Below are 25,571 nucleotides of genomic sequence, written 5' to 3'. Positions count from 1 at the left end.
TGACCAGCACTTGCCTGAGCTAGATCAGGCTTGCCTGAGCTATCTAGGTCAGGGCATTATCCCCAGTTTATTGCTGAACATGCAGCTGCTTCGATTGGTCCTTCCAATTATCTAGTAATTGTCCATTACATGGTTTGACCCACAGGTTATTCAAAGACTGGGGTACCTCCTGGTCAGAATTCTCTAGTGGCACCATCGCCATCTTGCCTGGGATTGCCCCTGCACCAGCCATGCCACTTGGCGATCTGCCTCAACAAACAGCCACTTAGCAGGCATTTACCAGAGATGAACAAAACTGTCTGATGTTCTCACCAGGAACAGAGCATAGCAATATTGCCCATTGCCACCATTCACCAGTCACAAAGCAAGGTGATATTCCTACATGACAATGCTGCTGTGACATCACCATGCTTCCCCCACCACAGAATAACACAGACATACAAAAACAACATTCTCAACAAAGTGAATCACTGTAGCACGTTCAGTCGTCGCCATCCCTGAAGATGGGGGTTCAAATTCTTTTACACCACGCAAGGACAGACAGCCCAAGCTTCTTGCCTAGTCACCATTGTAGCACAATTCAGAATGAAATCTGTAGGACAGGGGTCCCCAGCATGGTGGTGCTCATAGATACCACGGTGCCCCCTGGCTCCTTCCTGATGCCTGCCAAATGTTTATAGAAAGTGAATGGGGCTTGGGAGAGCTCTCGCCAAGCAAAGGCTGTGCTGATCTTTAAAAAACGTTGCTTTGGCATCAGCTGGCACTGCAGTCACTGTGTGACTGAAGGTTTAGCTGTGCATATGCAAGAAGATATTTATAAACAATATGTTCATTTTGAAATACACCATGTTAAGCAGAGCCTCTGCCTAAAATCACTTTCTGATATTTTGTGCTTGGTTCTGCCTCTTATGGCAGCCATTTTGTGGTTGCACCTGCCCACCACCCTAGGCCAGAATTCCAAAGGTGCCTACAGGTTCACAAAGGTTGCGGACCCCTGTTCTAGGAAAACACCATGGCCTCTTCTGAAACAAGAGACCATGCCTTGCTGTGGCAACACTACCCCTAAGAGAGGGTAGGAACATTTTTGACAAGGCAGAGGAAATAGAGACTCCAGAATAAGCAACTAGGGAAGAAGCAGCAGCACATTTGTGCAAAGCTTTGCTGTTAGGTCTTTCATCTTGTTGCCATGGTACTAGCATCCCTGCTTCTACTTGATAAGGTGGTAGGTGAAAACTGGGGAGGGGAAATCAACATTGTGCCACTCAGCTTTTTTTGTAGCAGGAACTCCTTTGCAAATTAGTCCAAACACCCCTGATGTAGCCAATCCTCCTGGAGCTTACGGTAGGCCCTGTACTAAGAGCCCTGTAAGCTCTTGGAGGATTGACTACATCAGAGGTGTGTGGCCTAATATGCAAAGGAGTTCCTGCTACAAAAAAAGCCCTGGTGCCACTGATGCTATATCACTTGTAGTGTGAAACAGAAGTAACATTATCACGTTTTCCAAAGCTCTAGGATCCACCAACAAGTTTTGTGGTGGATCCTAGAGCATTATGCCGGCATGATTATGTCCCTTCTGGTTCATAACCAAAGTGATGCCATGGTGTTGACATGATGCAGATCAGGTAGGACCCAGCTCCTGCCAAGTGCCAGTGCTGGTCTGGCAACCCTAATCATATGAACATATGAAGCTGCCTTATACTGAATCAGACCTTTGGTCCATCAAAGTCAGTATTGTCTTCTCAGACTGGCAGCGGCTCTCCAAGGTCTCCAGCTGAGGTTTTTTTCACACCTATTTGCCTGGACCCTTTTTTGGAGATGCCAGGGATTGAACCTGGGACCTTCTGCTTCCTAAGCAGATGCTCTATCACTGAGCCACCGTCCCTCCCCAAGTAATCCCTGTTACTTCCCCAATAGCTTGTTGGAAAAAGCACTAAAATGGAAAACAAGAGTGTTTGAGTACTGCCATGGGGGAATGTGGGATTAAGACAAAATCTACCACTTGTATTTACCTCCATTACCTCCAGTTATAACTTACACCTCATGCATTACTGTAGCACAGGGGTGGCCAATGGTAGCTCTCCAGATGTTTTTTTGCCTACAACTCCCATCAGCCCCAGCCAGCATGGCCAATGGCTGGGGCTGATGGGAGTTGTAGGCAAAAAAACATCTGGAGAGCTACCGTTGGCCACCCCTGCTCTAGCATTTGGGAGTCTCCAGTGGCCTTGGTGACACAACCCAACAATATATACCAAAACTGAAAGGCCTGTAGAGAGAGCTAGAACAAGCAGAACTGACAATCCCACAGAGAAAAAGTTGGATCTACCATGGGCATTGTTGCTCCTAGACTTTTCCTTTATGGTTTGTACTACACTGGAATGGGGAACACCTCTGCCTCTGTCCCAGTTGGAGGGCTGCTTGCAAAAAAACAGAGACACTTAAGAGCAGTGGTCCATAGCCTGCGACAGACAGCTCCTGGGCTCAGGAACTCTGTGGTTGTAAATGAGTCACAGCACTTAGGTGGTCTTCCAGTTCTCAGTCTTGTGGTTTCTGGTTGCTCAAAAGGCAAAGTTCATCCCTTCGCACTTGGGAGTTACAGTGGAACACTTCTTCTAGTTCTTTTATCCTGCTTCTTGCACTTAGGTTATGAGCTTGAAAGGCAAATGCCTGGTGGGCTGTGCTCCTTGTTCCCTTCACAAGTGCCTGGTGCAGAATTACCTTCTATTTGAACTTCATACTCCCTCCCCCACCCCAAGAACTTTCCATTTCTGAACATCGTGCACTCTGAATGAGGAATGTTAAGAATGTAAAAAAGAACACAATTGGCAGGCAAATCTACCCTAACTGAACTTCCTTGCTTTATACATGCAGTGAGTGCCTGATTTCTGCTGAAATTCATCTCAAGCAGCTTTGTGCATTAACTGTTTTTGTTAGAGAGAGATGGCCAGCCCTTGCTGTGGTAATAAGTAGCCAGTAAGCTGCAGCTCATAGCCACTTTTGTGGTTGTCTACTCCAGCCTTCTTGAGTACCAAAGAGGAGGCACACACTCCTTGCTGAAGTCATGACCTGCTTGTCAAAATGGAATGACTTGAAGTTCTTTCCCTCTTTATGTATGCATGAAAGAATGCATATTTTAAATGTCCGACATTGGATATATTACCAATATTTGCACCTGAACAATCAGCACATCTATTTGTGAATTGTTCATTAGAATTAGTCATTAGAGTAAACTAGTTTCATGGGCAGACAGTAAAGACGCATGAGACATCTAATTCGTAAGTCTAACCGTCCCCCCAATCACAAACACATTTTGTTTCTTTTAATTATGCATGCCTTGACATTTGGAGGAAATGGCAAATGGATAGCCGGTGGGTAGAATGGGAGCAGCAGCTATGAAAAAATACTATTATAATGTAAACACCCAAATTCATTTGGATATATCCAAACAGTTGACTTAGTAATCGGCTACCTGGTTGTTACCAGTGAGACGAGATGTAGCTGAACTAGTGAACAATTAAGCATCTCTGTTCTGAATTAGTTCTCCCCCCGCCCCAGTTCAGCTGTTATCAGGCCCTCCTTTTTCAAAATGCGATCTCATCTAGTTTCTTCAGGATAGCTGTGCAGCTGGATATTTGGATAAAAATGCAACTCTGTGACGTGTTGATAGGTTTGCCTGCAGACCTGGAGAAAAAATCCTGTCCTTTTAGAGAGCCGGTTTGGTGCAGTGCTTAAGTGTGTGGACTCTTATCTGTGAGAACCGGGTTTGATTCCCCACTCCTCCACTTGCACCTGCTGGAAATGGCCTTGGGTCAGCCATAGCTCTGGCAGAGGTTGTCCTTGACAGGTCAGCTGCTGGGAGAGCTCTCTCAGCCCCACCCACCTCACAAGGTGTCTGTTGTGGGGGAAGATTGTAAGCCGCTCTGAGACTATGATTCAGAGAGAAGGATGGGGTATAAATCTGCAGTCTTCTTAATATGTGGACATGGGAAGCTGAAACTTTTCATGGCACAGAGGTAAGTAACATCATTTGACAAGCACACGTTAAGCTTCTATTGATGAGACAGGATGTTTTATTTTCCTCCAGGCAGTTGGCAACCCTACATGTCAGCAAGGAGGAATATAAAGATAATGGAAACCTGAATAACTCTTGGCCCACCCAGTGTAATGCAGCCCACTGGGTGCATGCCATTCTTCTCTTCCTGTTCTGGCTAGAAAGCAAAAACTGGAGATCTGCTGAGCCCTGGCAAGACCACACTATGTGACTTTAGGATTAGTAGGTGAAGGGTTGTGCGGGCCTGTGGTAACACCACAATTGTGATGTGTTTGATTCTTCCAGTTCCAGAGTAATGTCTTCCTGGAGATTGGATGCTGTCTCTCTCATACATTGCTCATCTTTTTCCTCCCCCAGCGCACAGGAGATGCCAAACCCAATTTTTTCCAGGATTGCCTAATGGAGGTTTTTGACAATTTGGAGCAACACATTCAGAATCCTGTTGTTTTGCAGTCAATCCTCCAGCTGATGGAGAGAGGTACCATGGTGCTTACCACCAACTATGACAACTTACTTGAAATCTTCGGTCAGCAGCAGGGCAAACCAATGGAATCTCTTGACTTGAAAGATAAGGACAAGGTATGAGAAGAGCAAGAGTGTGCTTCTGGAAGCTCTTTTCCTACACTCTGTTTACCAGTAGTATACTAGCAGCTGTTCTTGTGATTGGCTGTAATTTGTTGCTCAGCCTGTTTTGTGTTCTTGCAAACCAAAACTCATTTTAAAATCATAACTTAAACATATCCGTGTTCAATCTCAAGGCTCTGAAACTACAGCTGACATAAGCAAAGTGTTCAAAATCTTGTGCTGTGACTATGTCCTGGTTTTTTTTTAAATATCGCCAGGAATTGCCCATGGACTACAGAATGAGAAAATCTAATATTCATTATTGTCCCGAAGCAACTAGCTGAAAACCCCATGTCTCAAAAATCAATTTCTATAGATTTTTTTCTGAGAGTTTTCAGCTGGAAACTCAATTTCCTGGTATTCAGGGGCCCAATTCAGATCATGGCTGTGTCATGCGAAGAGAAGGGCCTTCCCTCCTGTATCATTTTCTTGACCTGGAGGGATGGTGGCTCAGTGGTAGAGCATCTGCTTGGGAAGCAGAAGGTCCCAGGTTCAATCCCTGGCATCTCCAAAAAAGGTTCCAGGCAAATAGGTGTGAAAAACCTCCGCTTGAGACCCTGGAGAGCCGCTGCCAGTCTGAGTAGACAATACTGACTTTGATGGACCAAGGGTCTGATTCAGTATAAGGCAGCTTCATATGTTCTTCATATGTTCATATGACCTGAAACAGGCCTTGGAATCCACTCTTTTTTCCTTTGGAGGAAAGGCAGGTTACTTACCTTTTAACTGCTAATCTTTGGTCTTTTGTGCATTCACACTGATAGGTGTTGCACGTTCGGAGCATCAATTTAGAAATGTCTAGAACTAGCTTTTAGGCACAGAAATCTCTTCCCCTTCGAGCTACCGTTAGGCTGCATCTAGATGTGATCAAGGAGTCCCATCTCCCTGCAAGATGCAAGAACACACTGCAGCTAATTGCAGGGAAGGTGGTGGGTCAGTTGAATATACAGATGTCCTCACTAAGAAGAATGGTTCCAAGTAAGAGACCTGCCTTAACTTTGTTATGGTCTCTGAATCCCACTGATAGGTATAGACTAGCTGAGCTACCTGGAGGTGCTTCAGTTATAGAGGGAATGGGGCACAGCTTGCCCACCTGCATCAACTCCAGCCCACATGTCAAGGATGTGGTGTTTGAAAAAGGAGGGGAATTCCTTTACTGAAGCCTGAAGAGGTAACCACAGCTCTGGTGAAATGAGCTCTGGGTTTTTCACTGAAAGGGGGTTATATGAGCCAGCTCATAGCACAATTTGACAATCTGTATAATGCAATAATAGTTGAACTTTTGAGATGAAACGCCTCTCTTCTTGGAGGTAGTAGAGGAGCACGCTGACTGGTTGCCTGAAGGCTGCAGTTGTGTCAGGAGAGAACCTTCCTGAGGCCCACTTTTGGAGCTGAGAAAAAAGAAGGGAGAACAGGGGGGCTGGTTGAGATGGAATCTCGATAACGCCTCAGGCAGGAAGGTGGTCGCAGAACCACCTTGTCCATCAGGGATCAGAGACTGGTGGCCTTAACAAAAGTAAATCTTGAGAGTCTGTGGGTGGAAATGGTAGAAGAGCTATAACCAAAGAGGCTCACTGGGTTGATATTGAGTCCTCCTTTACACAGCATAACAGGTGCAACGTGCCAGCAGATCTAACTGACAGGTCAGGTCACAGTGGCCTTGTCAGCAAGCCAGTTCTGGCTGGTTAAGGACAAGAGGAAAGTACCTGCTGGAGTCAGCAAGATTATGGACTGCCTGGATTGGCTGATGGACATATATAAGGACTGCATTACCTGTGTATAGTTCTCTCACTGTAGAGGTAGATGCTGGCGGAGCACTTTGTCCCTAAGATTGATGTTTGTCACTGCACTAGTAGATACTTTGTATATAGCTTGTAAATACACCGTTTTAATACTAGGTGCAGGTGTCTGGCTCACTTCCTTACCGGAGCTCACTATTGTACATATCTCAGTTGCTCACTCTGCACACACACGCACCGATACACTGAAGTGTACCACTGTAACAGCAGCCCAGGATGTCCTGAATGTGCCTCACTGACTGTAATGGATGTGTCATGTCCCTAAGAACAGTCCGGTTTAGAGGGAGGAACCCCCTTCCAGCAGTGGAGTCCAGAATCACCCCAGTAAATTTCAGAGTCCTGATAGAATGGCTCTTCTCCTCAGGTGCTGTGGTCCCAGTCTGAATCAAAGCCCCGGTGCACCTGGAAACAGAGTTCCCAGCATGCAACTCCAGCCACATGTCAGATCCAAAGGGCTTGTGGTGGCCTCATGTCTGTCTCATGGACTTTGTAATGTGTGAATCAGCCCTAAGTAATCTAAGGCTTGCTTAGGTCTTGCAGCAGTGGAGGCTGTGACCTCACAGTAGTTAAACTAACAGCACCTTGAGGGAACTGAGGTATTTGCAGTGGAAACAAAGATTACAGGGCCTTTTCCTCCCACAAGTGAATTGAACTGGTAAAGTGGAAAGGATAAGGATTTCATAATGGTGTGTGAGAAAGGGCCCTGCACTGCCGTTGGGCCAGCTGGATTTATCAGGCTGGAACCTGCTTAAAAGGCAGGTCCAGCAAGGAGAGGGCTGCAAAGAAAGGAAGCTGCCAAGGGTCAACATGCCTGCAGGCAGTTTGCTTGAGGGATCAGAGGCAGCTTTCCAGGAAGGAAAAGGCTTTGGGCCAAGAGACAACGAGGACTAGGCAGAACTGGTCTCTAGGTGAGGCTTCAAACCTAGGGAAGGGTCTGCTGGTGCAATTAAAGGGACAGTACCCTTGAGCTAGGTATGTTGTTGTTGTTGCTGTCAAATCACAGCTGACTTACAACCACCCTGTGGGGTTTTCAAGGCAAGAGACATTTAGAGGTGCTTTGCCATTGTCTGCCTCCTTGTTACGACTGGTGTTCCTTAGTGGTCTCCCATCCAAAAGCTAGGCAGGGCCAACCCCGCTTAGCTAGCCTGGGCTATCCAGGTCAGGGTATTGAGGTATGTATAAAAGAAGGTAAATGAGGACTCAGGACAGCTGATGGTGAGGTTGGGGAAAAAGAGGAACACTGTGTGGAGGGCATCCTGCTGTTGAGCACAAGCTTCTTCGTTTTGTTAATGAGTTTCTAGGGAAATGTCCTCAGCCTTGATTGATTTTACCCCATTCTCTTCTGGAATATTGTTGGAGGCTTTGGTTTGTTTTGTTGGTGTTTTTTTTTAAGGGAGAGAATATATGTAAAATATTTTGATTTGATTGTGTGTTTGTTTGGTTTGAAATTCTTTAATTACAGGCATTTTGTAGTCTGTCATTTAGAAATTGTTACATCATGGTGACAAGATGATTTTTAAAAAAAAAAAATTAAATGTCTGGGGTGAGTGCCAGCACGATTAAAAGGTGGGCTGTTCTTTGAGTGCCTGACCTTTTCCCAGAACGCTCAGCGGCAATTAACTCTTTGATTTTTCTGTAGGTTCTCCAGTGGGCAAAAGGTCACATTAGATATGGTGTTCTTCACATTCATGGTTTGTACACCGATCCATGTGGAATGGTATTGGATCCTTCAGGATATAAAGACGTTACTCAAGATCCTGAAGTCATGGTAAATGCATGTTTTAAGCTCCAGCTAAAAATGTTGTTTCAAACCATGTGCCTCAAAAGCTTAATGGAATGGAGGAAGAACCAAATGTTAGAGTTGGAGGAAGGACCAGATGTCAGATGTCCACTTAAATGTCATTCCGCATCCCAAAGGTGGCTGCTGGAGGAGGCAGGGCCAATCTTGAAAGTGGCTGCCACAGTAACAGGCCTGTATCTACAGTGGGGCCCAGGGGAGTCCAGGCCCATCCTTTCAACCCCACCCTTTTCCAACTGTATGGCCCCTCCATTGGAGGGCCCATAATCTGCTCAATGCCACTCTGAACAAGTAGTAGCATTGCTGCTGGTCTCTCTGCTGCATTGCTCAATACACTTCCCCAAAGCCTCCCCCTTTTTGCTGTCTTCTCTCCCCTCCCCTAACACAGCAGGCAGAGCAAAAGGGGGCGGGGAGTCTTCTTGCAGCTGGCCTTCCGAGCTCCCAAATTTGGTTCAAGAAGTCTCTGTCTCTCAGACAGAGGGGCACATAAGAAAGGGATGGGGGGAGCAGAACTCCTGTGACTGCCCAGGCAAAAGGGGGTTAGCTTGTGGAACTCAAGGCAGCTTACAGTGCTGAGAGCCCAGGGCTGCTAAACCAGGTGGCCTCCCACCCCCGCACCCCCAAACAACAAATCCTGCTGTGGGCCCCACCAAACATGAAATCCTGGCTATGGCCCTGCATAGAAGGTGAAGCTAAACCCAATATCTCCCTCCTTGCTTTGCAAAAGCATTGCAGAAGGGGAATAAAAGGAATTGAGGAAAAGCTGGAGAAGGAGGAATGGAAGGAAGGCAGGCAGGCAGGCTAGCTGTGGGCAAAGAAAGGGGAATCAAAAGAAGAAAAGCCACCCACTAAGGAAAGCCCAGGTGCTTACCTTTCAGCTCAGTGGGGTCAGGAGCAGTGATCAGGAAGGGTGGTGGCTCAATGGTGGAACATCTGCTTGGCATGCAGAAGGTCCAGGTCAATTCCTGGTACCTCTAATTAAAAGGACCAGGCAATGAGAAAGACCACTGTGTGAGATCCTGGAGAGCTGCTGCCGGACTGAGTAGGCAGTACTGACTTTGATGGCCAAGGGTCTGATTCAGTATAAGGCAGGTTCATGTATTCATGTAGTGCTTATGGACACCATGGTATGTATAGGCACCATTAAAGCAAACCCTGGTGTAGGCTATGTGGTTTCTTACCTTATAGGCAAGGTTTTTTAGAAACAGTAGGAGGAGGTAACCTTCCATGATCTTAATCTGTGTTGGACAACTTAGACGTGCAAGGGTTGAATTCAGCCAGCTTTTTCTGCAAATGGAAAGGACGGGGGGGATCCCCGCTGACCATCCAAAAAGGTAGTCTAGGGCAGGGGGGTTATGGAATCTACATGTACAAAAGCTGTGTGGAATGCTGGCAAGAGTGAGGGAAGAAGTGGGGTGAATCCAGTCCCATCTTTCCCTTCAAGGAGTACTCATGTTATGTTCTTTGTAATAATGTAACAGCAAGATGTTCTTCCCACCTTCTATTTAAAAAAACTGTCCAGTTTTACCTGGAGGCAATTTTGAGTCCTTTTGGAAACTGAACACCCAGCTGTTGACAATGACAAACCTGAACTACATTTAGATCCCTTGACAGTGTCTCTGTGATCTGAACCTTGACTTGTATGTCCTGTAGAGTTAGACAAATGTTTGTGACCTGCTTTATTTTTGACAGGAGGTGTTACAGAACCTGTACCGCACAAAATCATTTTTGTTTCTGGGCTGTGGAGAGACCCTGTGTGATCAGATATTTCAAGCTCTGTTTCTCTACACTGTCAAAAACAAAGTGGATTTAGAACACTATATGTTGGTGCTTAAAGAAAACGAAGACCAGTTTTTTAAACTTCAGGCAGATATGCTTCTACATGGCATCAAAGTAGTATCCTATGGGGGCAGTTTTGAGAGTTTCCCAGAATATGTTGAAGACCTCACCACTCAGATTTGCAAGCAGAAGAGCCCAGGTACCGTATACAATATAAATGTTTTGTAACTCCTGTCAGATGTTTCTGTTCATGTTTAGGAAGGATATTGCTTTAATTTTTTTGCATGGAAATATGTGTTTTTGATGCCCCCCGAGACATTTATTTACTTAAGTTATAATATGTATATACCTACCTTTCTTCTGAGCATCTCAGGATCCAAGATGGCAGCCTTTCCCTCCTTGTAAATTAATCTGCAACAAATACCTATCCACTCCTTGGTCCTGTACACTAATGGGTGTTGGAATCCCACTTCTGTCCCAAAGTAACCTGAAAAATACGTATCATTCTTCATCAAGCTTGATCCTGACTGTTCACACAAGAAAGCATATGAGCTTGGTTGATAATTGTTTGTGGTCACAGTAGTCTGAAAGCTGGTGTCTGGCCAACCTTAGACTTTCTTGAATGGGATCATCTTGACCTATTTCAGTTTGGACCGGAAATTGCCTTGATCAGCCTAATGCATGACTTTTGATGGGAGACAGACAGGAGGAGTGTGGAGCTGCTTATTTCCAGCAGCTTTTGATACAACCAGCTGTGATAGCTTTCTGGCCTGGCCTGGCCAAATGGGTGTCAGCACAGGACTCTCATAACTAACTAGCTGAATGGAATCAGAAGATGGTGTTGGGGAGCAGCCTCTTGGGTCTCATGGGGTTCCATTCTCTCCCTAATGCTGCTTTAGCACCTGCAGGAAACTGCTGGGGTAAGTTGTTCGGAGGATTTGAAATGAGTCATCAGTATACTTCTGGCTCAGCTTCTCCCTTTCATCAGTCAGGTGGGACATGCAGTGTTCCAGGCCACTAATCAGACATGTTAATAGCCTAGCTGAGGTCCAGTAAAACACAGCTCAGTCCAGATAACACTGGAGTGATGTCGGTTGACAACATTGCCAGTCAAGAAGATAATGATTCAGCCTGTTCTAAAATAGTTGCACTCTCCGTAAGATTTGAAGCGTCAGAGTATAGTCTGTGTCTTCAGATGGAGAACTATTGGCTGAGACCATCATTGTATGTCCTGCCACGTTAATCTTCGCTCATGAATTTGAGGTGTGTCGCTATAAGGGTGCTTGTGGTGTTCCAACTGTAAAATTTCATCCTCCTGGTGAAGTCTTTTCCATATTTGGCATCAGATTAAACTCCACCCCCAAATTTCTGTTACTTGACACTGCCCCCTGAAATGTGCCCCATCAACAGGGTTACGCTGAGAAGTGTATGCCTTTATTATATAGTTGATACTGGTTTTACATTTTTTGTCAGTTTTGATAAAATATTTGTAAATATTTATATTCCCTGAAGTTAAAAGGAATCACTGTTTTAATGATGACTGCAAAAGAACGAAGAGGCACATTCAACAGAAGCAAAATGAGTTTAAAAGTAACGGTACAATAGCAGCCCTCTGAAAGTTGATGGAACTGAAGAAAATGTACAGAGAATTGATTAAGACAAGGGGATAAATATTTATATTTCTAATCTGCTTACTATTTTATTTTTGTTCTTGTAACCTTCTTTGAGAACCAAAGTGACTGAGTGTGCATGGAAATAAGGAATATAGAAAAGAATACCCTTTAGTTAGATTAGCACCAGTTGACTTCCCATCACCAATGTCAACTGGTAAATGCATGGATCTTGAGAAGGGGGCCCTGTATACCATCCCATCTCTCACCCTTGATGGCCACCATACAATTACAAATGTTGCTGTCTTGTATCTGTCAGGATCTTCATGTGGGTGGGTGGGGGGAGAGGGGGAAATTGGTCTTCCTGTGAGTTTCCATTTTGTTCAAGTGATGGAAAGGCTGTTGGGCAGGGTCTTCTGTTAGAAGGCTCAAATGTTTCTGAGATCAGGAATATCCTTTCTTCCCAAGCTGTCATAATTTCAGCTTCTTGAAAGAGGCTGTCATATTGTGCCTAAAGGCTTGAAACCAGTGTACAGTATTTTTTAAAAAGTTAAAAAAAATTAACCATAATAAAGAGATGAGGTGTTCCTGGGAGGTCATTAAGTAGCTAAACAACATACAAGGTATGTGAGGCAACAAATAACCCCAAGGGCAGACCACAGTTCCTTCAAAACAAATTCAGAGTAGGATTTACTGGCTTTGCATCTCTAGAGCAGAATAGGGATTCATGTGAAATCCTAGGGTTGCTGGTTTTTGTACGGTGAGGAGAGACGGATGGATGTCCAAAAACTTAACTGAATCATCCTTTGAAAAGTCATTGTAGTGTGGTGGGAACAAGGGAAAACAAAATAGATTCAGCAAACCTGTGATTGTTGTTTCAAGGAACTAGGGTGAAGTGAAAGATGACCATTGTTTGGAAGTCTTCTGTTGTGCCCCCCACCCCCCGCCCTGCCCCACAGCTCGCACTCTACTCATTGTGCCTGCTGCCTTTGTGATGTGGAAGAGAAAAAGAGAAAGAAAAAAACAGGTTGCTTACCTGTAACTGATGATCTTCGAGTGGTCATCTGTGCAGTCACACACATGGGTCTTGCCGCAGGCAACGGATCCATACCTCGGAGCTCCAATAGCTCGTTTATAACGTCTTTTGGCGCGCTTTCCTCCCGCCCTGGGGAGCAGGCAGCGACTGCGCATGCCTGGAGCGGGGGGAGAGCGCCCATTCCACTCAGTTTCTTCCAGCTGCCACTGGCAGAGAGACTAGAAAGGTTAAAGCAAGAGTACCAAAAGCCAGCAGCGGGGAAGGCTGGGTGGGCGTTTGTGACTGCACAGATGACCACTCGAAGATCATCAGTTACAGGTAAGCAACCTGTTTATCTTCTTCGTGGTCTCTGTGCAGTCCCACACATGGGTGACTAGCCAGCTAAGTGTCCTGGAGGAGGGTGCTGGAAAAGAAAAAGTTAGTCACGTGGCCCAAAGCAAAGATTGTATGATATAGGAACATAAGCGGATGCACTCACCCCCATTTCAGTGAAAGATGGATCTGAGGACCGCTTGGCCGAAGGAGGCGTCACGTCTTGCACGAACGTCCAACGCATAATGGGAGACGAACGTGGAAGGAGAGGACCACGATGCAGCAGCACAGATGTCCTCTAGGGAGACGCCGTGCAAGAAAGCCGAAGACGTCGAGACCGCTCTAGTAGAGTGAGCCTTAAGGCCTTCGGGCAGAGGCTGCTTAGCCAGTTCGTAGCACAGCCTAATGGCACTAACTACCCATTTAGATAGTCTCTGGGTAGAGATTTTGTGTCCCCTGCAAGGGTTTCCGTATGCCACAAATAGATTAGGGTCCTTACGGAAGGGCCGTGTACGATCAAGGTAGAAAGATAAAGCCCTTCTTGCATCCAAAGAATGCAAGGCCCGTTGTCCGTGGTCGGTTGGGTTGGGAAAAAAGGTCGGCAGAGAGGTTGCAGTCGATAAGTGGAACTGGGAGACAACTTTAGGAAGGAACGCAGGGTCCGGTCTTAGGACAACCTTTTCCTTGTGGAAAGTGGTGTAGGGAGGATCGTGGCGGAAGGCACATAAGTCACTTGCCCGTTTTCCAGAGGTAAGGGCAATCAACAATGCTGTCTTCCAGGAAAGAAGGCTGAGGTCTATGGTAGCCATAGGTTCAAATGGTGCTTTCATAAGCGAGGAAAGAACTAGGGATAAACTCCAAGTTGGGACAAGGGGTTTAACGGGTGGATTGAGGTGCAACATGCCCTTGAGAAAGGACTTGGACAAGGAATGAGAAAAAACTGTTTTGCCGTCTACCGTATTGTGGAACGCAGAGATGGCAGACAGATGAACTTTCAGGGATGAGTAACAGAGTCCTGATTTCTGTAGAGAAAGTAAATACTCCAGGATCATATTGAGAGGTACTGATTCTGGAAGTAGATGGTTAGCAGTCGCGAATGAACAGAAGCGTTTCCATTTCCTTTGGTACGAAAGCCTTGTGGAGGGCTTCCTGGCGTTTAGAATAACGTGGGCTACCTCCGTGGAGAGGTGGGAGGTCGAATTCTCCAGGCCGTTAAGGCCAGTACCTGAGGATTGTGGTGCAATATCTGACCGTTGGCTTTGGACAGGAGGTCGCTCACGAGAGGGAGGCGACGGTAAGTGTGATGAGATAACTGGAGAAGTCTCGTGAACCATGGTTGCCGTGGCCACCAGGGGGCTACCAGGATGCAGTCTGTGCCGTCTCGTGTGATCTTCATCAGTACCCGAGTCAGTAGAGGGGTTGGTGGGAAGATGTAGTGAAGAGGGCCCGTCCATCTGTGTAGGAAGGCGTCGTTCCCCCTTTTGGAAAAATAGCGTGGGCATTTGGCATTGTCCCTTGAAGCAAAGGCATCCACCTTGGGTGTTCCGAAGCATCTGAAAATGCGTCGGAGGTAGGTCGGATTGAGGGACCACTCGTGGTCGTCCAGACGAAACCTGCTCAGAGAGTCGGCCAGAACATTGTCGACACCTGGGAGGTGAACAGCGGTCAAGTAAATGTTGTGCTCCAGACACCATTCCCAGAGCAAGATGGCTATACGGCAAAGCCGGAGAGACCTGGTTCCCCCCTGCTTGTTGATATAGTAGACAGTTGCCATGTTGTCCGTTGAAATCTGGACATGGCTCCCGTTGATCAGCGGGAGAAAAGATAAGAGGGCCCTGTGCACGGCAATCAGTTCTAAGCAGTTTATGTGCATGGCCCTCTCGGAGGGAGTCCAAAGGCCTCTGACGGTCTTGTCCTCTAAGTGGGCTCCCCACCCCCACTTTGAGGCGTCCGTTGTCACAACCGCCACTGGAGGCGCCGGTAGAAACGGCATGCCCGCGAGGAGATTGCTGGGTACCGTCCACCACGTAAGGGATGAAAGTGCTCTCTGGGGAACCGTGAGTAAGACACTCTGCGGTTGCAACTGAGGATGGTAGGCTCTTACAAACCAAAGCTGTAGTTGTCGCATCCGTAGCTTGGCAAAGTGGATGACGGAAGTCGTGGCGGCCATGAGGCCCAGCAAGCATATTGTGAATGCAGACTGGCAAGGCTGTCGTTGAATTGACTTGGCTAAGGTGATGATAGTAATTGCTCGATCCTCTGGAAGGAAAGCACGGTGGAGAGAAGTGCGTAGGAGAGCCCCTATAAACTTGATGTCCTGAGTAGGCTCGAGATGGGATTTGGATGTGTTCACACGAAGCCCCAGGGAATCGAGAAGAGAGAGCGTTGTGCTGATATTGGTCTGCAAACGACGCTGAGTCGGTGCTATGAGAAGCCAGTCGTCGATATACGGGAAGACTGTGATGTCTCGAAGCCTGAGAGCCGCTGCCACCACCGCCATACACTTGGTGAATACCCTTGGCGCGGTGGAGAGGCCGAAGGGCAGGGATACATACTGGAAGTGGTCTCGCCCCATAGCGAATCGCAGATACTTCCGATGATGAGGTCGGATTGTCACATGGAAGTAAGCGTCCTGAAGATCTAGGGAAGCCATCCAGGAATTCCTGGGAATAAGAGGCAGGATGGCGTGTAGGGAGATCATTCTGAACTTCCTGCATTCGATGAAGTTGTTCAGCTTCCGAAGATCTAGGATAGGGCGCTTTCCTCCATCGCGTTTGGGGACCAGGAAGTATCTTGAGTAGAATCCCGTCCCTCGATGTTGAGGAGGAACGGGTTCTATGGCATTCTTCTGGAGCAAGTCCAGAATTTCCTGCTGCAGGAGTGCAGATGGAGGTGTGGCTATGAAGTGGTGGTGGTGTGGTGGCGAAACGAACTCTATTGCGTAACCTAGACGCACGATGGTAAGGACCCAAGAGTCGGTGGTGATGGAACTCCAACTTGGGTAAAAAGGGGATAGTCTGGTATGCCTGATGGGAGAGTCAAAGAGACTGCTTGCCTGTCTGGGATTGTTTCTTAGAAGGTTGAGCCCGTGGCCTCTGATGAAAAGGCTGCTTTGGGAGAGGTTTCCTTTTCCAGAAATCTTGAGATTTAGGAGACCGTTGACGGCGCTGAAAGGATGGCTTCCACGGTCTTTGCCTATTAGAGGGCAGTGAGGTTGGTTGTGTGACCCCAAGACGTTTCGCTCTTTTGCGGCCGTCATCGACCGATGCAAGGACCTCGTCCGTGGACGCATGGAACAGTCCCAGACCGTCGAAAGGAAGGTCTTCTATACGCTGCTTGATGTCCGGCTGCAAGTTCGTCGAGCGCAGCCAGGCGTGGCGACGTAAAGCCACCGAGGTTGCAAAGATTCGGGAGGAACAGGAAACCGCATGGCGGATAGAGTTGATTTGTTGTTTAGTGACACGGGAGAGCTCAGAGACGAGAGACGACACCGCCTTTTGAGATGAGTCAGGCATGGATGTGATGTGAGGGGTAATCTGGTTTGCCAAGTTGAAGGAGTAAGCCGCAAAATAGGCTAAGTAATTGTTCAACTTGGAGTTGGTTGAAGAGAAGCTATAGATTTTCTTAGCCAGAGTGTCCAGTTTTCGGCCCTCCCGGTCCGGAGGAACAGGGTGGCGAGATTGTTTGTTCTTGGTGGCGGAATGAACAACAATAGAGTTGGGTGCCGGGTGGGATGCGAGGAATTTGCAGTCAGCTACGTGCACCCTATAAAGAGAATCCAGGCGGCGGGAAAGTGTAGGGATCGAGGCCGGTTTCTCCCAGGCTTCCTGGAGGCCTTCAAGGTGTACAGGGAGCATAGGAAGCGTAGAGCTATCAGGGAAGTCTGCGCGAACCAGGTTGTGTACCACATCCGAAATTTTAGGTGAGTCAAAAGACATAGGGATGTTTAGTGCGGAAGCCATGGTTGTGATGAGATTAAGGTAAGCCTTAGAACTGTCGGATGGTGAAAGCCTAGGAGGTTGGTCCGATGAGGGCGAGGCTGGGGCCTCCTCGGAGTCGGAGTGATCAGAAGTGTCTCTATCCGAAGTCGAGACGGGATGTTGTGGAGACTTGGGCTCGACAGGTGAAGGGTCCCGAGGACGCTTTAGCGGCGAAGCAGGCGGTTTGGAAACCGATGCGGATGCTGTTCTGGGAGAATCTCGGTTCCGAGGAAGAACAGGAGGCTGCACAACGTGGAGGGAACCAGGTGCAGTCTGGGAGTCGAAAGCGTCTCGGGTCCGTAGGGCTGCCGCATCATCTCGGGTGCGAGGGTTTGGCTCTTCTCGGGAAGAGTAGTAGTGGTACTGGTAATCATCATAGCAATCTGGAGACAGGTGGCGGTAATAAGGAGATCGCTGGTCGCGTGAACGATAGTAGTCGCGGGGTCTGGGAGAATAATAATCCCTGAGTCGAGGCATATAGACATCTCTGGGGAAAGACTCGGGATCGAAGTCGGAGAGATGCCTGTAGCTGTGGCGCAATGGCGAACGCAGGTACCGATGGTAACGTGAGTGAAGCCGAGGTGACGGAGACCGGGATGGAGAGCGGTCTCGTGGATAGTCACGATGGTAGTCACCGTACCGGGACCGGGAGCGATCGCGGCGAAGGTCCTGGTAGTCATGTCGATGCGGAGAGTTGGGACGATCTCGGATCGGAGACCTCGGACGAAGCGGAGACCGCGAGCGAGAGCGGGGCCGCGGAGATCAAGATCGGAGCCGATGAGAGGAAACTTGGGTAGAAGATTCCTTTAGCAGTGGTGTTGCAGTGTCTTTAAGCAATGGAGTCGTAATGTCCTTAAGCATTGGGGTTGTAGTATCCTTGAGCAATGGAGTTGTAACGTCCTTCAGCACTGGCGTTGTGATGTCGAGGAAGGATTCTGGTCTGAGAGGTGGAGCCTCGGAGTCGAGGATATCACTAGGAGGAAGGCTGTGCACCGAGGGCGATCTCGAGCCAATCGGGATCACTTCAATAGAGGGTTGATGAGGCGGGGCATTTCCGAGATGACATCGGAAGGAGCTGAGAGTTCGATAGGTAGAATCGGATTCAACTGCGCGGAAGCCGCTTGCGCAGTCGACGCAACCGATTGCGTAGCCGCCGAAGCCGATTGCGCAGCCGTAGCAAAGGCGGAAGTACTGGGATGCACGGAGGTAGAAGCCGACGGGTCGTGGTGCTTCTTAGGCGCCGAAGTGGTCGGGCTGGAGGTTTTCGGACCCGAGTGGTGTGGCTTCGACAGGCTCGATTCGCCCTGACGAGTCTGTTTAGGCGCCTTGTGGCCCTCAGAGTGCTTAGAAGACTTTTTATCGGACTTATGCTTCCTAGGTACGATAGGAAGGGCCGAAGCTGCCAAATCTCCCGCTCTCAATGGGGGAGGCGGCGGATCTGAGGTAGACATTGCGCGGAGAGAGGATTCCATGAGGAAACTACGAAGACGAGCTGCTCTGTTCTTGCGCGCCTGCTTACCGAAGCAAGCGCAGTGGTGGCAGTTATCGGTTTTGTGGGATTCCCCCAAGCAAAAAAGGCAGAGTGAGTGACCGTCAGAGGACGGAATTTTAGAAGCACACTGCCTGCACCTTTTAAAGGTGATTTTCCCTTCCATTCGTTCCGGACAGGGGAAGGAGGGAAGGGAGAGACGGGGTTGGGAGGGGGGGGGTAGAAAGAAAAAAGGCGAAAGCGCAGAATCGGGTTACCTTTTTTTTTTTTTTTTATATTAATGGGACGAAGGAAGAGAAAGTAGAGAAGAAAAATAGGAGAGATAGTACGATACCAAGAGACGAGCCAGAGGAGGAACGCAACGAGGTAGGTGTTGTCCGGGCAGCGGAAGGGAAGAAACTGAGTGGAATGGGCGCTCTCCCCCCGCTCCAGGCATGCGCAGTCGCTGCCTGCTCCCCAGGGCGGGAGGAAAGCGCGCCAAAAGACGTTATAAACGAGCTATTGGAGCTCCGAGGTATGGATCCGTTGCCTGCGGCAAGACCCATGTGTGGGACTGCACAGAGACCACGAAGAAGATCACCTGAGTTAGTGGGCTATTTCAGATCCACTTTCTTATAGAACTGCTTTGAAGACAGATCCAGGTGGGCAGCCATGTTAGTCTGAAGCAGTAGAACAGAATCCAGTGGCACCTTTAAGACCAACAAAAGTTTATTCAAGGTATGAACTTTTGTGTGCATGCGCACTTCAAAATACGTTATAGCATGGCTGTTTCCTAGAACAGCGTAAGATAAGAACATAAGAGAAGCCATGTTGGATCAGGCCAATGGCCCATCCAGTCCAACACTCTGGTGTCACACAGTGGCCAATATATGTGTGTGTGTGTATATTGATAATGCAGTTGGCTTGAGAGTGGAGAGTACAGGACAGGTAACACATTAGTTCATTAAGGTTTCCTGCCCACCAGGACAATATCAAACAGCTGTGCAGTTTCTGGGAAGCCAGATGTGTGATTGTGGCTGAGAGTGCTGGCAGTGGATTAGACTTAGTGTATTGGTTTCTTCTGATTCATGGAATGGAGGGAAGGATTCACTTTCCTACTCATTTGTTCATACAGGCCTGTTTGTTAGCTAGATCCTTTTGAGTTCCTGTGTTTCTGTAAGTAAAAAGGGTGGGTGGGTGGTTTGGGTGGCAGGGCCCTTTCAGCTTTTGAAGGGAAACGTCATCAGGGCTAGGCCCAACAGCAGCCACAGGCAATTTGATACCAAGGTCCAGCTGCTTGCTCCTGTTCAGCCTGCAGAAACCAGCGTGGTGCAGTGGTTAGAATTTCACATCTGGTATACCTAGGTTTGAATACCCACTCTGCTGTGGAAGCTCACTGGATGATTTTGTGCATGTCACACGGTCAACTTAATCTAGGTCACAGGGTTGTTAAGAGCATAACATGGAAGATGAGACCAATGTAATCTGCTTTTGTTCTCCCCTGGGGAGAAATATGGGGGAGTATTTGAAGTATAACAAAAGATAGGTTGGCTGATGGGTGGAAAGAAGGAAGCTGGAAAAAGAGACAGGCAGCGGGAACTTCCACGATGAAAGATATGATAGTGGGGGAGAAGAAAATGAGACAACTCCTAAATCATTATGGGCCCTTGTTTGTGTCTTGTATTCCTGAGGTGCTTCTTCTGAGATTAAAATTCTTCAGAATAGCCTCCTGATGAGGGGAACTAAGGGGCCTTTTCCTCTCAAAGTGTGATGGTTAAAAACATTTAGAGTGGTCTCTAGTAAAGAAAATGAGGCAGGAAAAAACTAAATTTGTGCAGTGTATTAAGGTCACAGAATCCTGTTCTCATGTTAGAAGACTGGAATGACCTGGGAAGAGGAGGAGCCACTCCTGATAACAGAAAGATTTTGATCTCTGCCTTTTGACGCAGAAGTCAATCCATTTCTGCTATTCCTCACTAGATGAGAAGAAAAAATAATTATCCCAGAACAGTAGGGGGACACAGCCATAAAATATACACTTCCAAAGTCTTTTATACAGATGACTTCAGAAAGTGCATTGTATGACTTGGTAAATCTAAACAAAACCATATCCAGTCTAGTTCATGTCTGCATTTACATTCTTTCTACAGATCCTGAACAAGTGGACAGCACAACGCTTCTTGGTCAAGTATATTTTTATTTCCATGAATACTTTAATATTAAATTTGGGTGTAGTCTTAGGAGCGACCGGACATCATGATTTTCTACATATATAGGTATAGATAAATGTGTAGTAATATATAAACTTGCCCTTCAGCAGATCTGAAATCGCCAACTGATTTCAAGGTATTAGCAAATCAGATTTCTATATAGCAAGATCTTAATCTTGGGGTGTTACATGCACAGGAGTTTCTCATAATTCTTGTCTACATTTTAATGCTTAAGGTTCACTGGAAAAGCTACAGGTTTCATGAGAACCTCATACCAGCATATATTTGTTCTTTGTTCTTGAGGTAGTAAGGTGCAGTTTGGTCAGTGGATACTTGCTACAGGATCCGAGTGTTTTAAAAAAAATATATTTCCCCTATTATTCACGATGGAGCAGCTCCCACAAGAAACATATAACTGGATCTTCGTGTGTGTGGGGAGGGTGGTATTTGTGGATTTCCTGCTTGCGCAGAGAGTTGAACAGGATGACCTTGGAGGTCCCTTCCGATTCTGTGATTGCACAGACTCTGCTACAAGCTGTGACCCGTCTCGGTCAGACTTCCATGTTGTCCAAGTGCATCCAAGCCCGGGGGGGGGGGAGCCTCACTGATGTAATTTTATAGTAGATTGTGAAGTTTAACCATTGGAAGTTTCTGGTGTGACTCCTCATGTGCAAAGAGGCTAGTTAGTCCAAATTCTGTCTTTATGATGGCCAGCATTTTTATAGCCTGTAAGTTTATTGTGTGTCCAATTTTTAACATTGCTTGTTATTGCAGGAACTTCATGTGTAGACTGTGCAAAAAGAAGGTTAGGGGACAGTGAGAAAGATCATCCTAAGAGAGCAAAGCTGCCGGATAATGGTAATTCCCAGTTATTATTTCATGAGGCATGTAAGTATTGTGCTAAATAGAGCAGGGCTGTCAGTGATGTGCACATAACAAAGCGGAACTGCAGGTGGTATAAAGGAAGTACATATCCTGATCTTCAAAGCAGGAAGTATATGGAATTGTAAAGACAAAATAAAACACATAATTCATCAAAAGAAATCACCACTGTACCAGATAAATAGGTATCTAATTTTTTTTAATCAGGATATAAATAGTGTTACTGTTATATTTCATTAAAAATAGTAACCAAATGACAGAGGTCATGACCTCTTAAAGAATTGCAGATATCATCCAAGGGGCAGCCCCGTAGCCAGGATTTGAAGAATTGGGGGGCCCTGATTTTTTTCAAGGGGCACATATTGGCCCAAACCTCCATGGCCTTCTCTCCTACCACCACTGAGGAGGAAAGGTGCCAGCTCGCTGCCATACAGCCTCCCCCCTCCCCACAGTTGCCCCAAAGTGATCCCTTTCCACCCCTCTTCCAGAAACTCTGGTGGGGAGCCACTCAGAGGTTTAGATACATGCCACACGGTCTCCTGCCCTTACCTGTAGCATGATCCAGCTAGGCAAGCCCGGCAGGACAAGGGGGTGGTGGTAGAAGGCACCACCAAGTCGCAGCTGACTTCTGGGGCCACAAGATCTCCGATTCGGATTTCTTCCTGTCGGAGGGCAAGCTGAGGCTGCCTAAGCACAGTTCCCAACCTCGCTCAGGTGGCCAGCGAGATCAGGCCAGAAAACCCCTGCAGGCGAACATCACCTCTCCACTGATCCCCAGCCCTGGACTGCAGCTGGGACCTCCACTTATGTGCACCAGCCTACCCTACCCTGTCTGGCAGAGAAAGCCTGCAATGGAGCCATCTGCTCTCTACCCCCGCCGCCCCACTTGGGAGCCAGAATGGCCTCTTCTTGCAGGTGCCCTCTAGCCCAACACGGAGCTTAACTTTCAGTCCTGGGCGCTGAAAATGCCCTGTTTCTGCTTGCTGAGGGATCAGAGAATTCCTCCGGCCCCTAAGCAAGCAGAAGCAACTGTGTATGATGATGGCAGAATGGAGAAGGATGCAGCCCAGGTACTGGAGGCTGGTTAGGGGCCCCAAGTCAGGGAGCCCTGCCTAGCAGTCGGGGGACTGTTCCCCCATAGGCCCCCTCGTAGCTACAGGCCTGCCAAGGGGGTTTATAGTTCTCTTTTGTTCTTTGCTGTTACAAGTTTAAGAAAGTTTACATTTACATTACATTTCAACAACTGAAAGTAAAATGAGTTTTATTTACCATTGCTTATGATTGCTTCCATAGCTAAAGTTATTATTTTTGTTAATGGCATGTTTTGACCATTAAATCACATTCTGTAATGTGCAGAAATTACACTGGTGCTTTCTAGATAAATGCTGTGTCTTCACCAAGGCCATTGACACCAAACAGTAACAAGTGATTTGGGGCAACTCATATGATGTTTTACTTTAGTATGGAAATAAAACAGGAGGCAGCATGCTCAGATGTAATATACTGGGCTGTTTTTTAAAAAATCAAGAACGCTCTTCAGATTGTAGTAGGAACTTCTTGTATGAAGCCCCTTTACAGTCATGCAGAATTTCTGGCATTGTATATTTAGTGCCACCAAAACATTTTTTACTGTCCCCTACCCCCCAACCCTCCCCTCCATTTTATCAATTTCTAACCAGAATTATTTTTTAAAACAGGTACTGTTGAAGATGGTGTCCTTCCATGAAAAGCAGCTATCTACTATAATTGTGCCATCTATTTATATCACAATAATCAAAGTAGTGTTGAGAAGGATCTTTTAAATTCATATGAACTGAAAACAGATGAAGGTAAGGATCCCTTAAGAACTGCTTAGGAAGGGATCCTCTGTTACACATTTCTATCAGGATATATCCATTTCATGGGTTTTCTTTAACCAAGCCTGATCTGTAACTACCTCAGGGATGTACTTCACGCACTATATGTGGATAGGGCATTCTAATCTGGAAAAGAGCATTTTTGCTTTAATCTGTTTTGAACCTGACTAATCTCATCCAACATAGCAATTTTAAACTTACTTTTTGTACATTTTATAATTTTCTAATCAGAATATAAGCAAGTATGGCAATTTTTTGCCTGAATGAAATAGGGATCGTTAAGGGCTCAGTTTTGTGCATTCATTTTAATAATAAAAAAGCAAATATCTCTCTCTTCTTCAGTGTGTTTATTAACTTTGAAGAATGCTGTATCAGTTTATAAAAAACCAAACTATGAAGGGCCAGTCAGTCAGCTGGGCATGGGATGCTCCGGCTTCTGCAAAGTCCAGTCCTTATAGCTGCCCACAAAGGAGCTAATAAAGGTTTTCCTGGAATCACATCACTTGTTAGAATCCTGTTTTATTGACTAGCCTTTCCCCCAGCATTAGTCTTCTATGCTGAGTGAAACCCGTAAGTAGTACAGCACACAAGATGGGTTTTACCTTGTGGGCTGCCAATTGTGTGAACAAGGCTCAGTATGTACAGTCTATTCTAGAGATGTGTTTTAGACTGTTAAGAAGGTGCGAGACAAGTTCTTCTCATGGCAGATTGCAGGGTAAGATTTAATAGCATTCCAGTGGTAACAGCAGATCCAAGCATGGCTAGCCAACTTAATCAGAAACTAGCATTAAATGAACATCCAAATTTGACAACTGTCCAACGTAAACGACATCACCTAACAAAGACACAAATTCACTTGGTCAAGAAAGCATTCTGCTGATTTCTAGTGAGTCAGGTTGCCAGTCACCTTGGTTAGGTTTCTATTAAATGGCACTTCCCCAGTGCTCACCTGATGCTTTGAAAGGCACTATTAATTATAATAGCTCAAGGCCAAATGAAGTGTTGCATCCACATGCATGTCCTTTTTTTAGAAAAGCTACTCCTGGGAGGGTGACCAGGGTTGGGAAGAGTGCTTAACCTTTTCCATGCCTGTTTTCCTCACTGCTAATTGCCCTTTAGCAGCTTCAGCCCCAGTGGTCTCCAAAACCCCACAGGGGAAAAAAAGAACCTAAGGGGTTAATTGAGTAAGAAAAGTATTAAGCAATTCCCCTTTACCCCCCCCCCCCCCGAGTAGCTCTCCCTTTTTAAAACTGGCTGTTGGGATAATGCAGCACTCCAAATTCATTGAAAACAAAACAGCAGCAAAATGATATAAAAATAAGCATCTCTCCATCTGAAATACATTATGCCAATCACACATTATGGAGAACATGGGTTGGGTGGCCAAGGCCTGTGTAACAGACACACATGAGTTCCATCCCTCTGTACCCAGTGCCCAAGCCAGATTGTAACTCTGGCATGTGTGGAGAAGAGGCTTCCCACTTCATGACCACTGCTTACTAGGAAAACAGCAAGGGGTAGGTAGGGGGCTGCTTAAAAGCCCTTCCTCCAAGTGTGCCACAGTAGAAATCCAAATTAGTTACTGTGCACATAGGAAAAGAACAGGACCTGCAATGCAAAGGGTCTATCGACATGTTACAGATTCCTTGTGTTTGCTGAGGAATAACACAAGGACTTTGTATCACATATGGAGAGTTTCATGGCTCTCAGACGCACACTAGCTCTTTTAAGGCCACATCACACAGCAGCTATAACTCCCCTCACCCCCATACTGCATCCCCAGATTGCCTTATGGAGCCATAATGGCTCTGCTGTCAACCGTAGGTATAGCCACATGAATGTGATTTTTACAGTGGGCGCAATAGTGGCTTCATGGGATGTGTAACGGATGTGAAAACTGAAGAGGTGTAATATATAGTGGTCATAAACAGAAAGGAAATGGCGTGCACCTAGGTAGCACAAAACTTCCATCACACATGTGATACAAACTCCTCATTGTTCCCTAGCACACACAAGGTCGGGGTAATGTATAGATGGAGAGTCATGTGTGACTTATATTGAACACAGGGTGGGGAAAATGGACCCAGACTGTAATCTCTGAAATATATAAATCAGGACCAGTCCAACCCATATAGCTTCACTTATTTACAAGGCAATTATGCATGGGCT

At 46.7% G+C, this 25,571-nt stretch overlaps 1 protein-coding gene across 3 annotated transcripts in view; it reads left to right on the top strand.

Annotated features, from left to right (window-relative positions):
• FAM118A (family with sequence similarity 118 member A) overlaps positions 1 to 23,736 on the top strand; it is a 29,738-nt gene extending 6,002 nt beyond the window's left edge. The window contains exons 4-9 of one of the 3 annotated variants that reach the window (XM_060253672.1): positions 4,406 to 4,627; positions 8,111 to 8,239; positions 9,962 to 10,247; positions 20,605 to 20,637; positions 21,439 to 21,522; positions 23,244 to 23,736. In XM_060253672.1, the coding sequence (XP_060109655.1) occupies positions 4,406 to 4,627; positions 8,111 to 8,239; positions 9,962 to 10,247; positions 20,605 to 20,637; positions 21,439 to 21,522; positions 23,244 to 23,272 (783 nt within the window). In that variant the 3' untranslated portion in view covers positions 23,273 to 23,736. Of the gene's footprint in view, positions 1 to 4,405; positions 4,628 to 8,110; positions 8,240 to 9,961; positions 10,248 to 20,604; positions 20,643 to 21,438; positions 21,523 to 23,243 lie in introns of those variants that run through there. The other 2 variants (XM_060253674.1, XM_060253673.1) reach the window with 2 other exon arrangements.
• Positions 23,737 to 25,571: the final 1,835 nt, after the last annotated feature.

Source organism: Heteronotia binoei, chromosome 14 (genome assembly GCF_032191835.1).
Source record: "Heteronotia binoei isolate CCM8104 ecotype False Entrance Well chromosome 14, APGP_CSIRO_Hbin_v1, whole genome shotgun sequence".
NCBI classification, from domain to species: Eukaryota; Metazoa; Chordata; class Lepidosauria; order Squamata; family Gekkonidae; genus Heteronotia; species Heteronotia binoei.
This window is presented reverse-complemented; position numbering and strand designations above follow the sequence as displayed.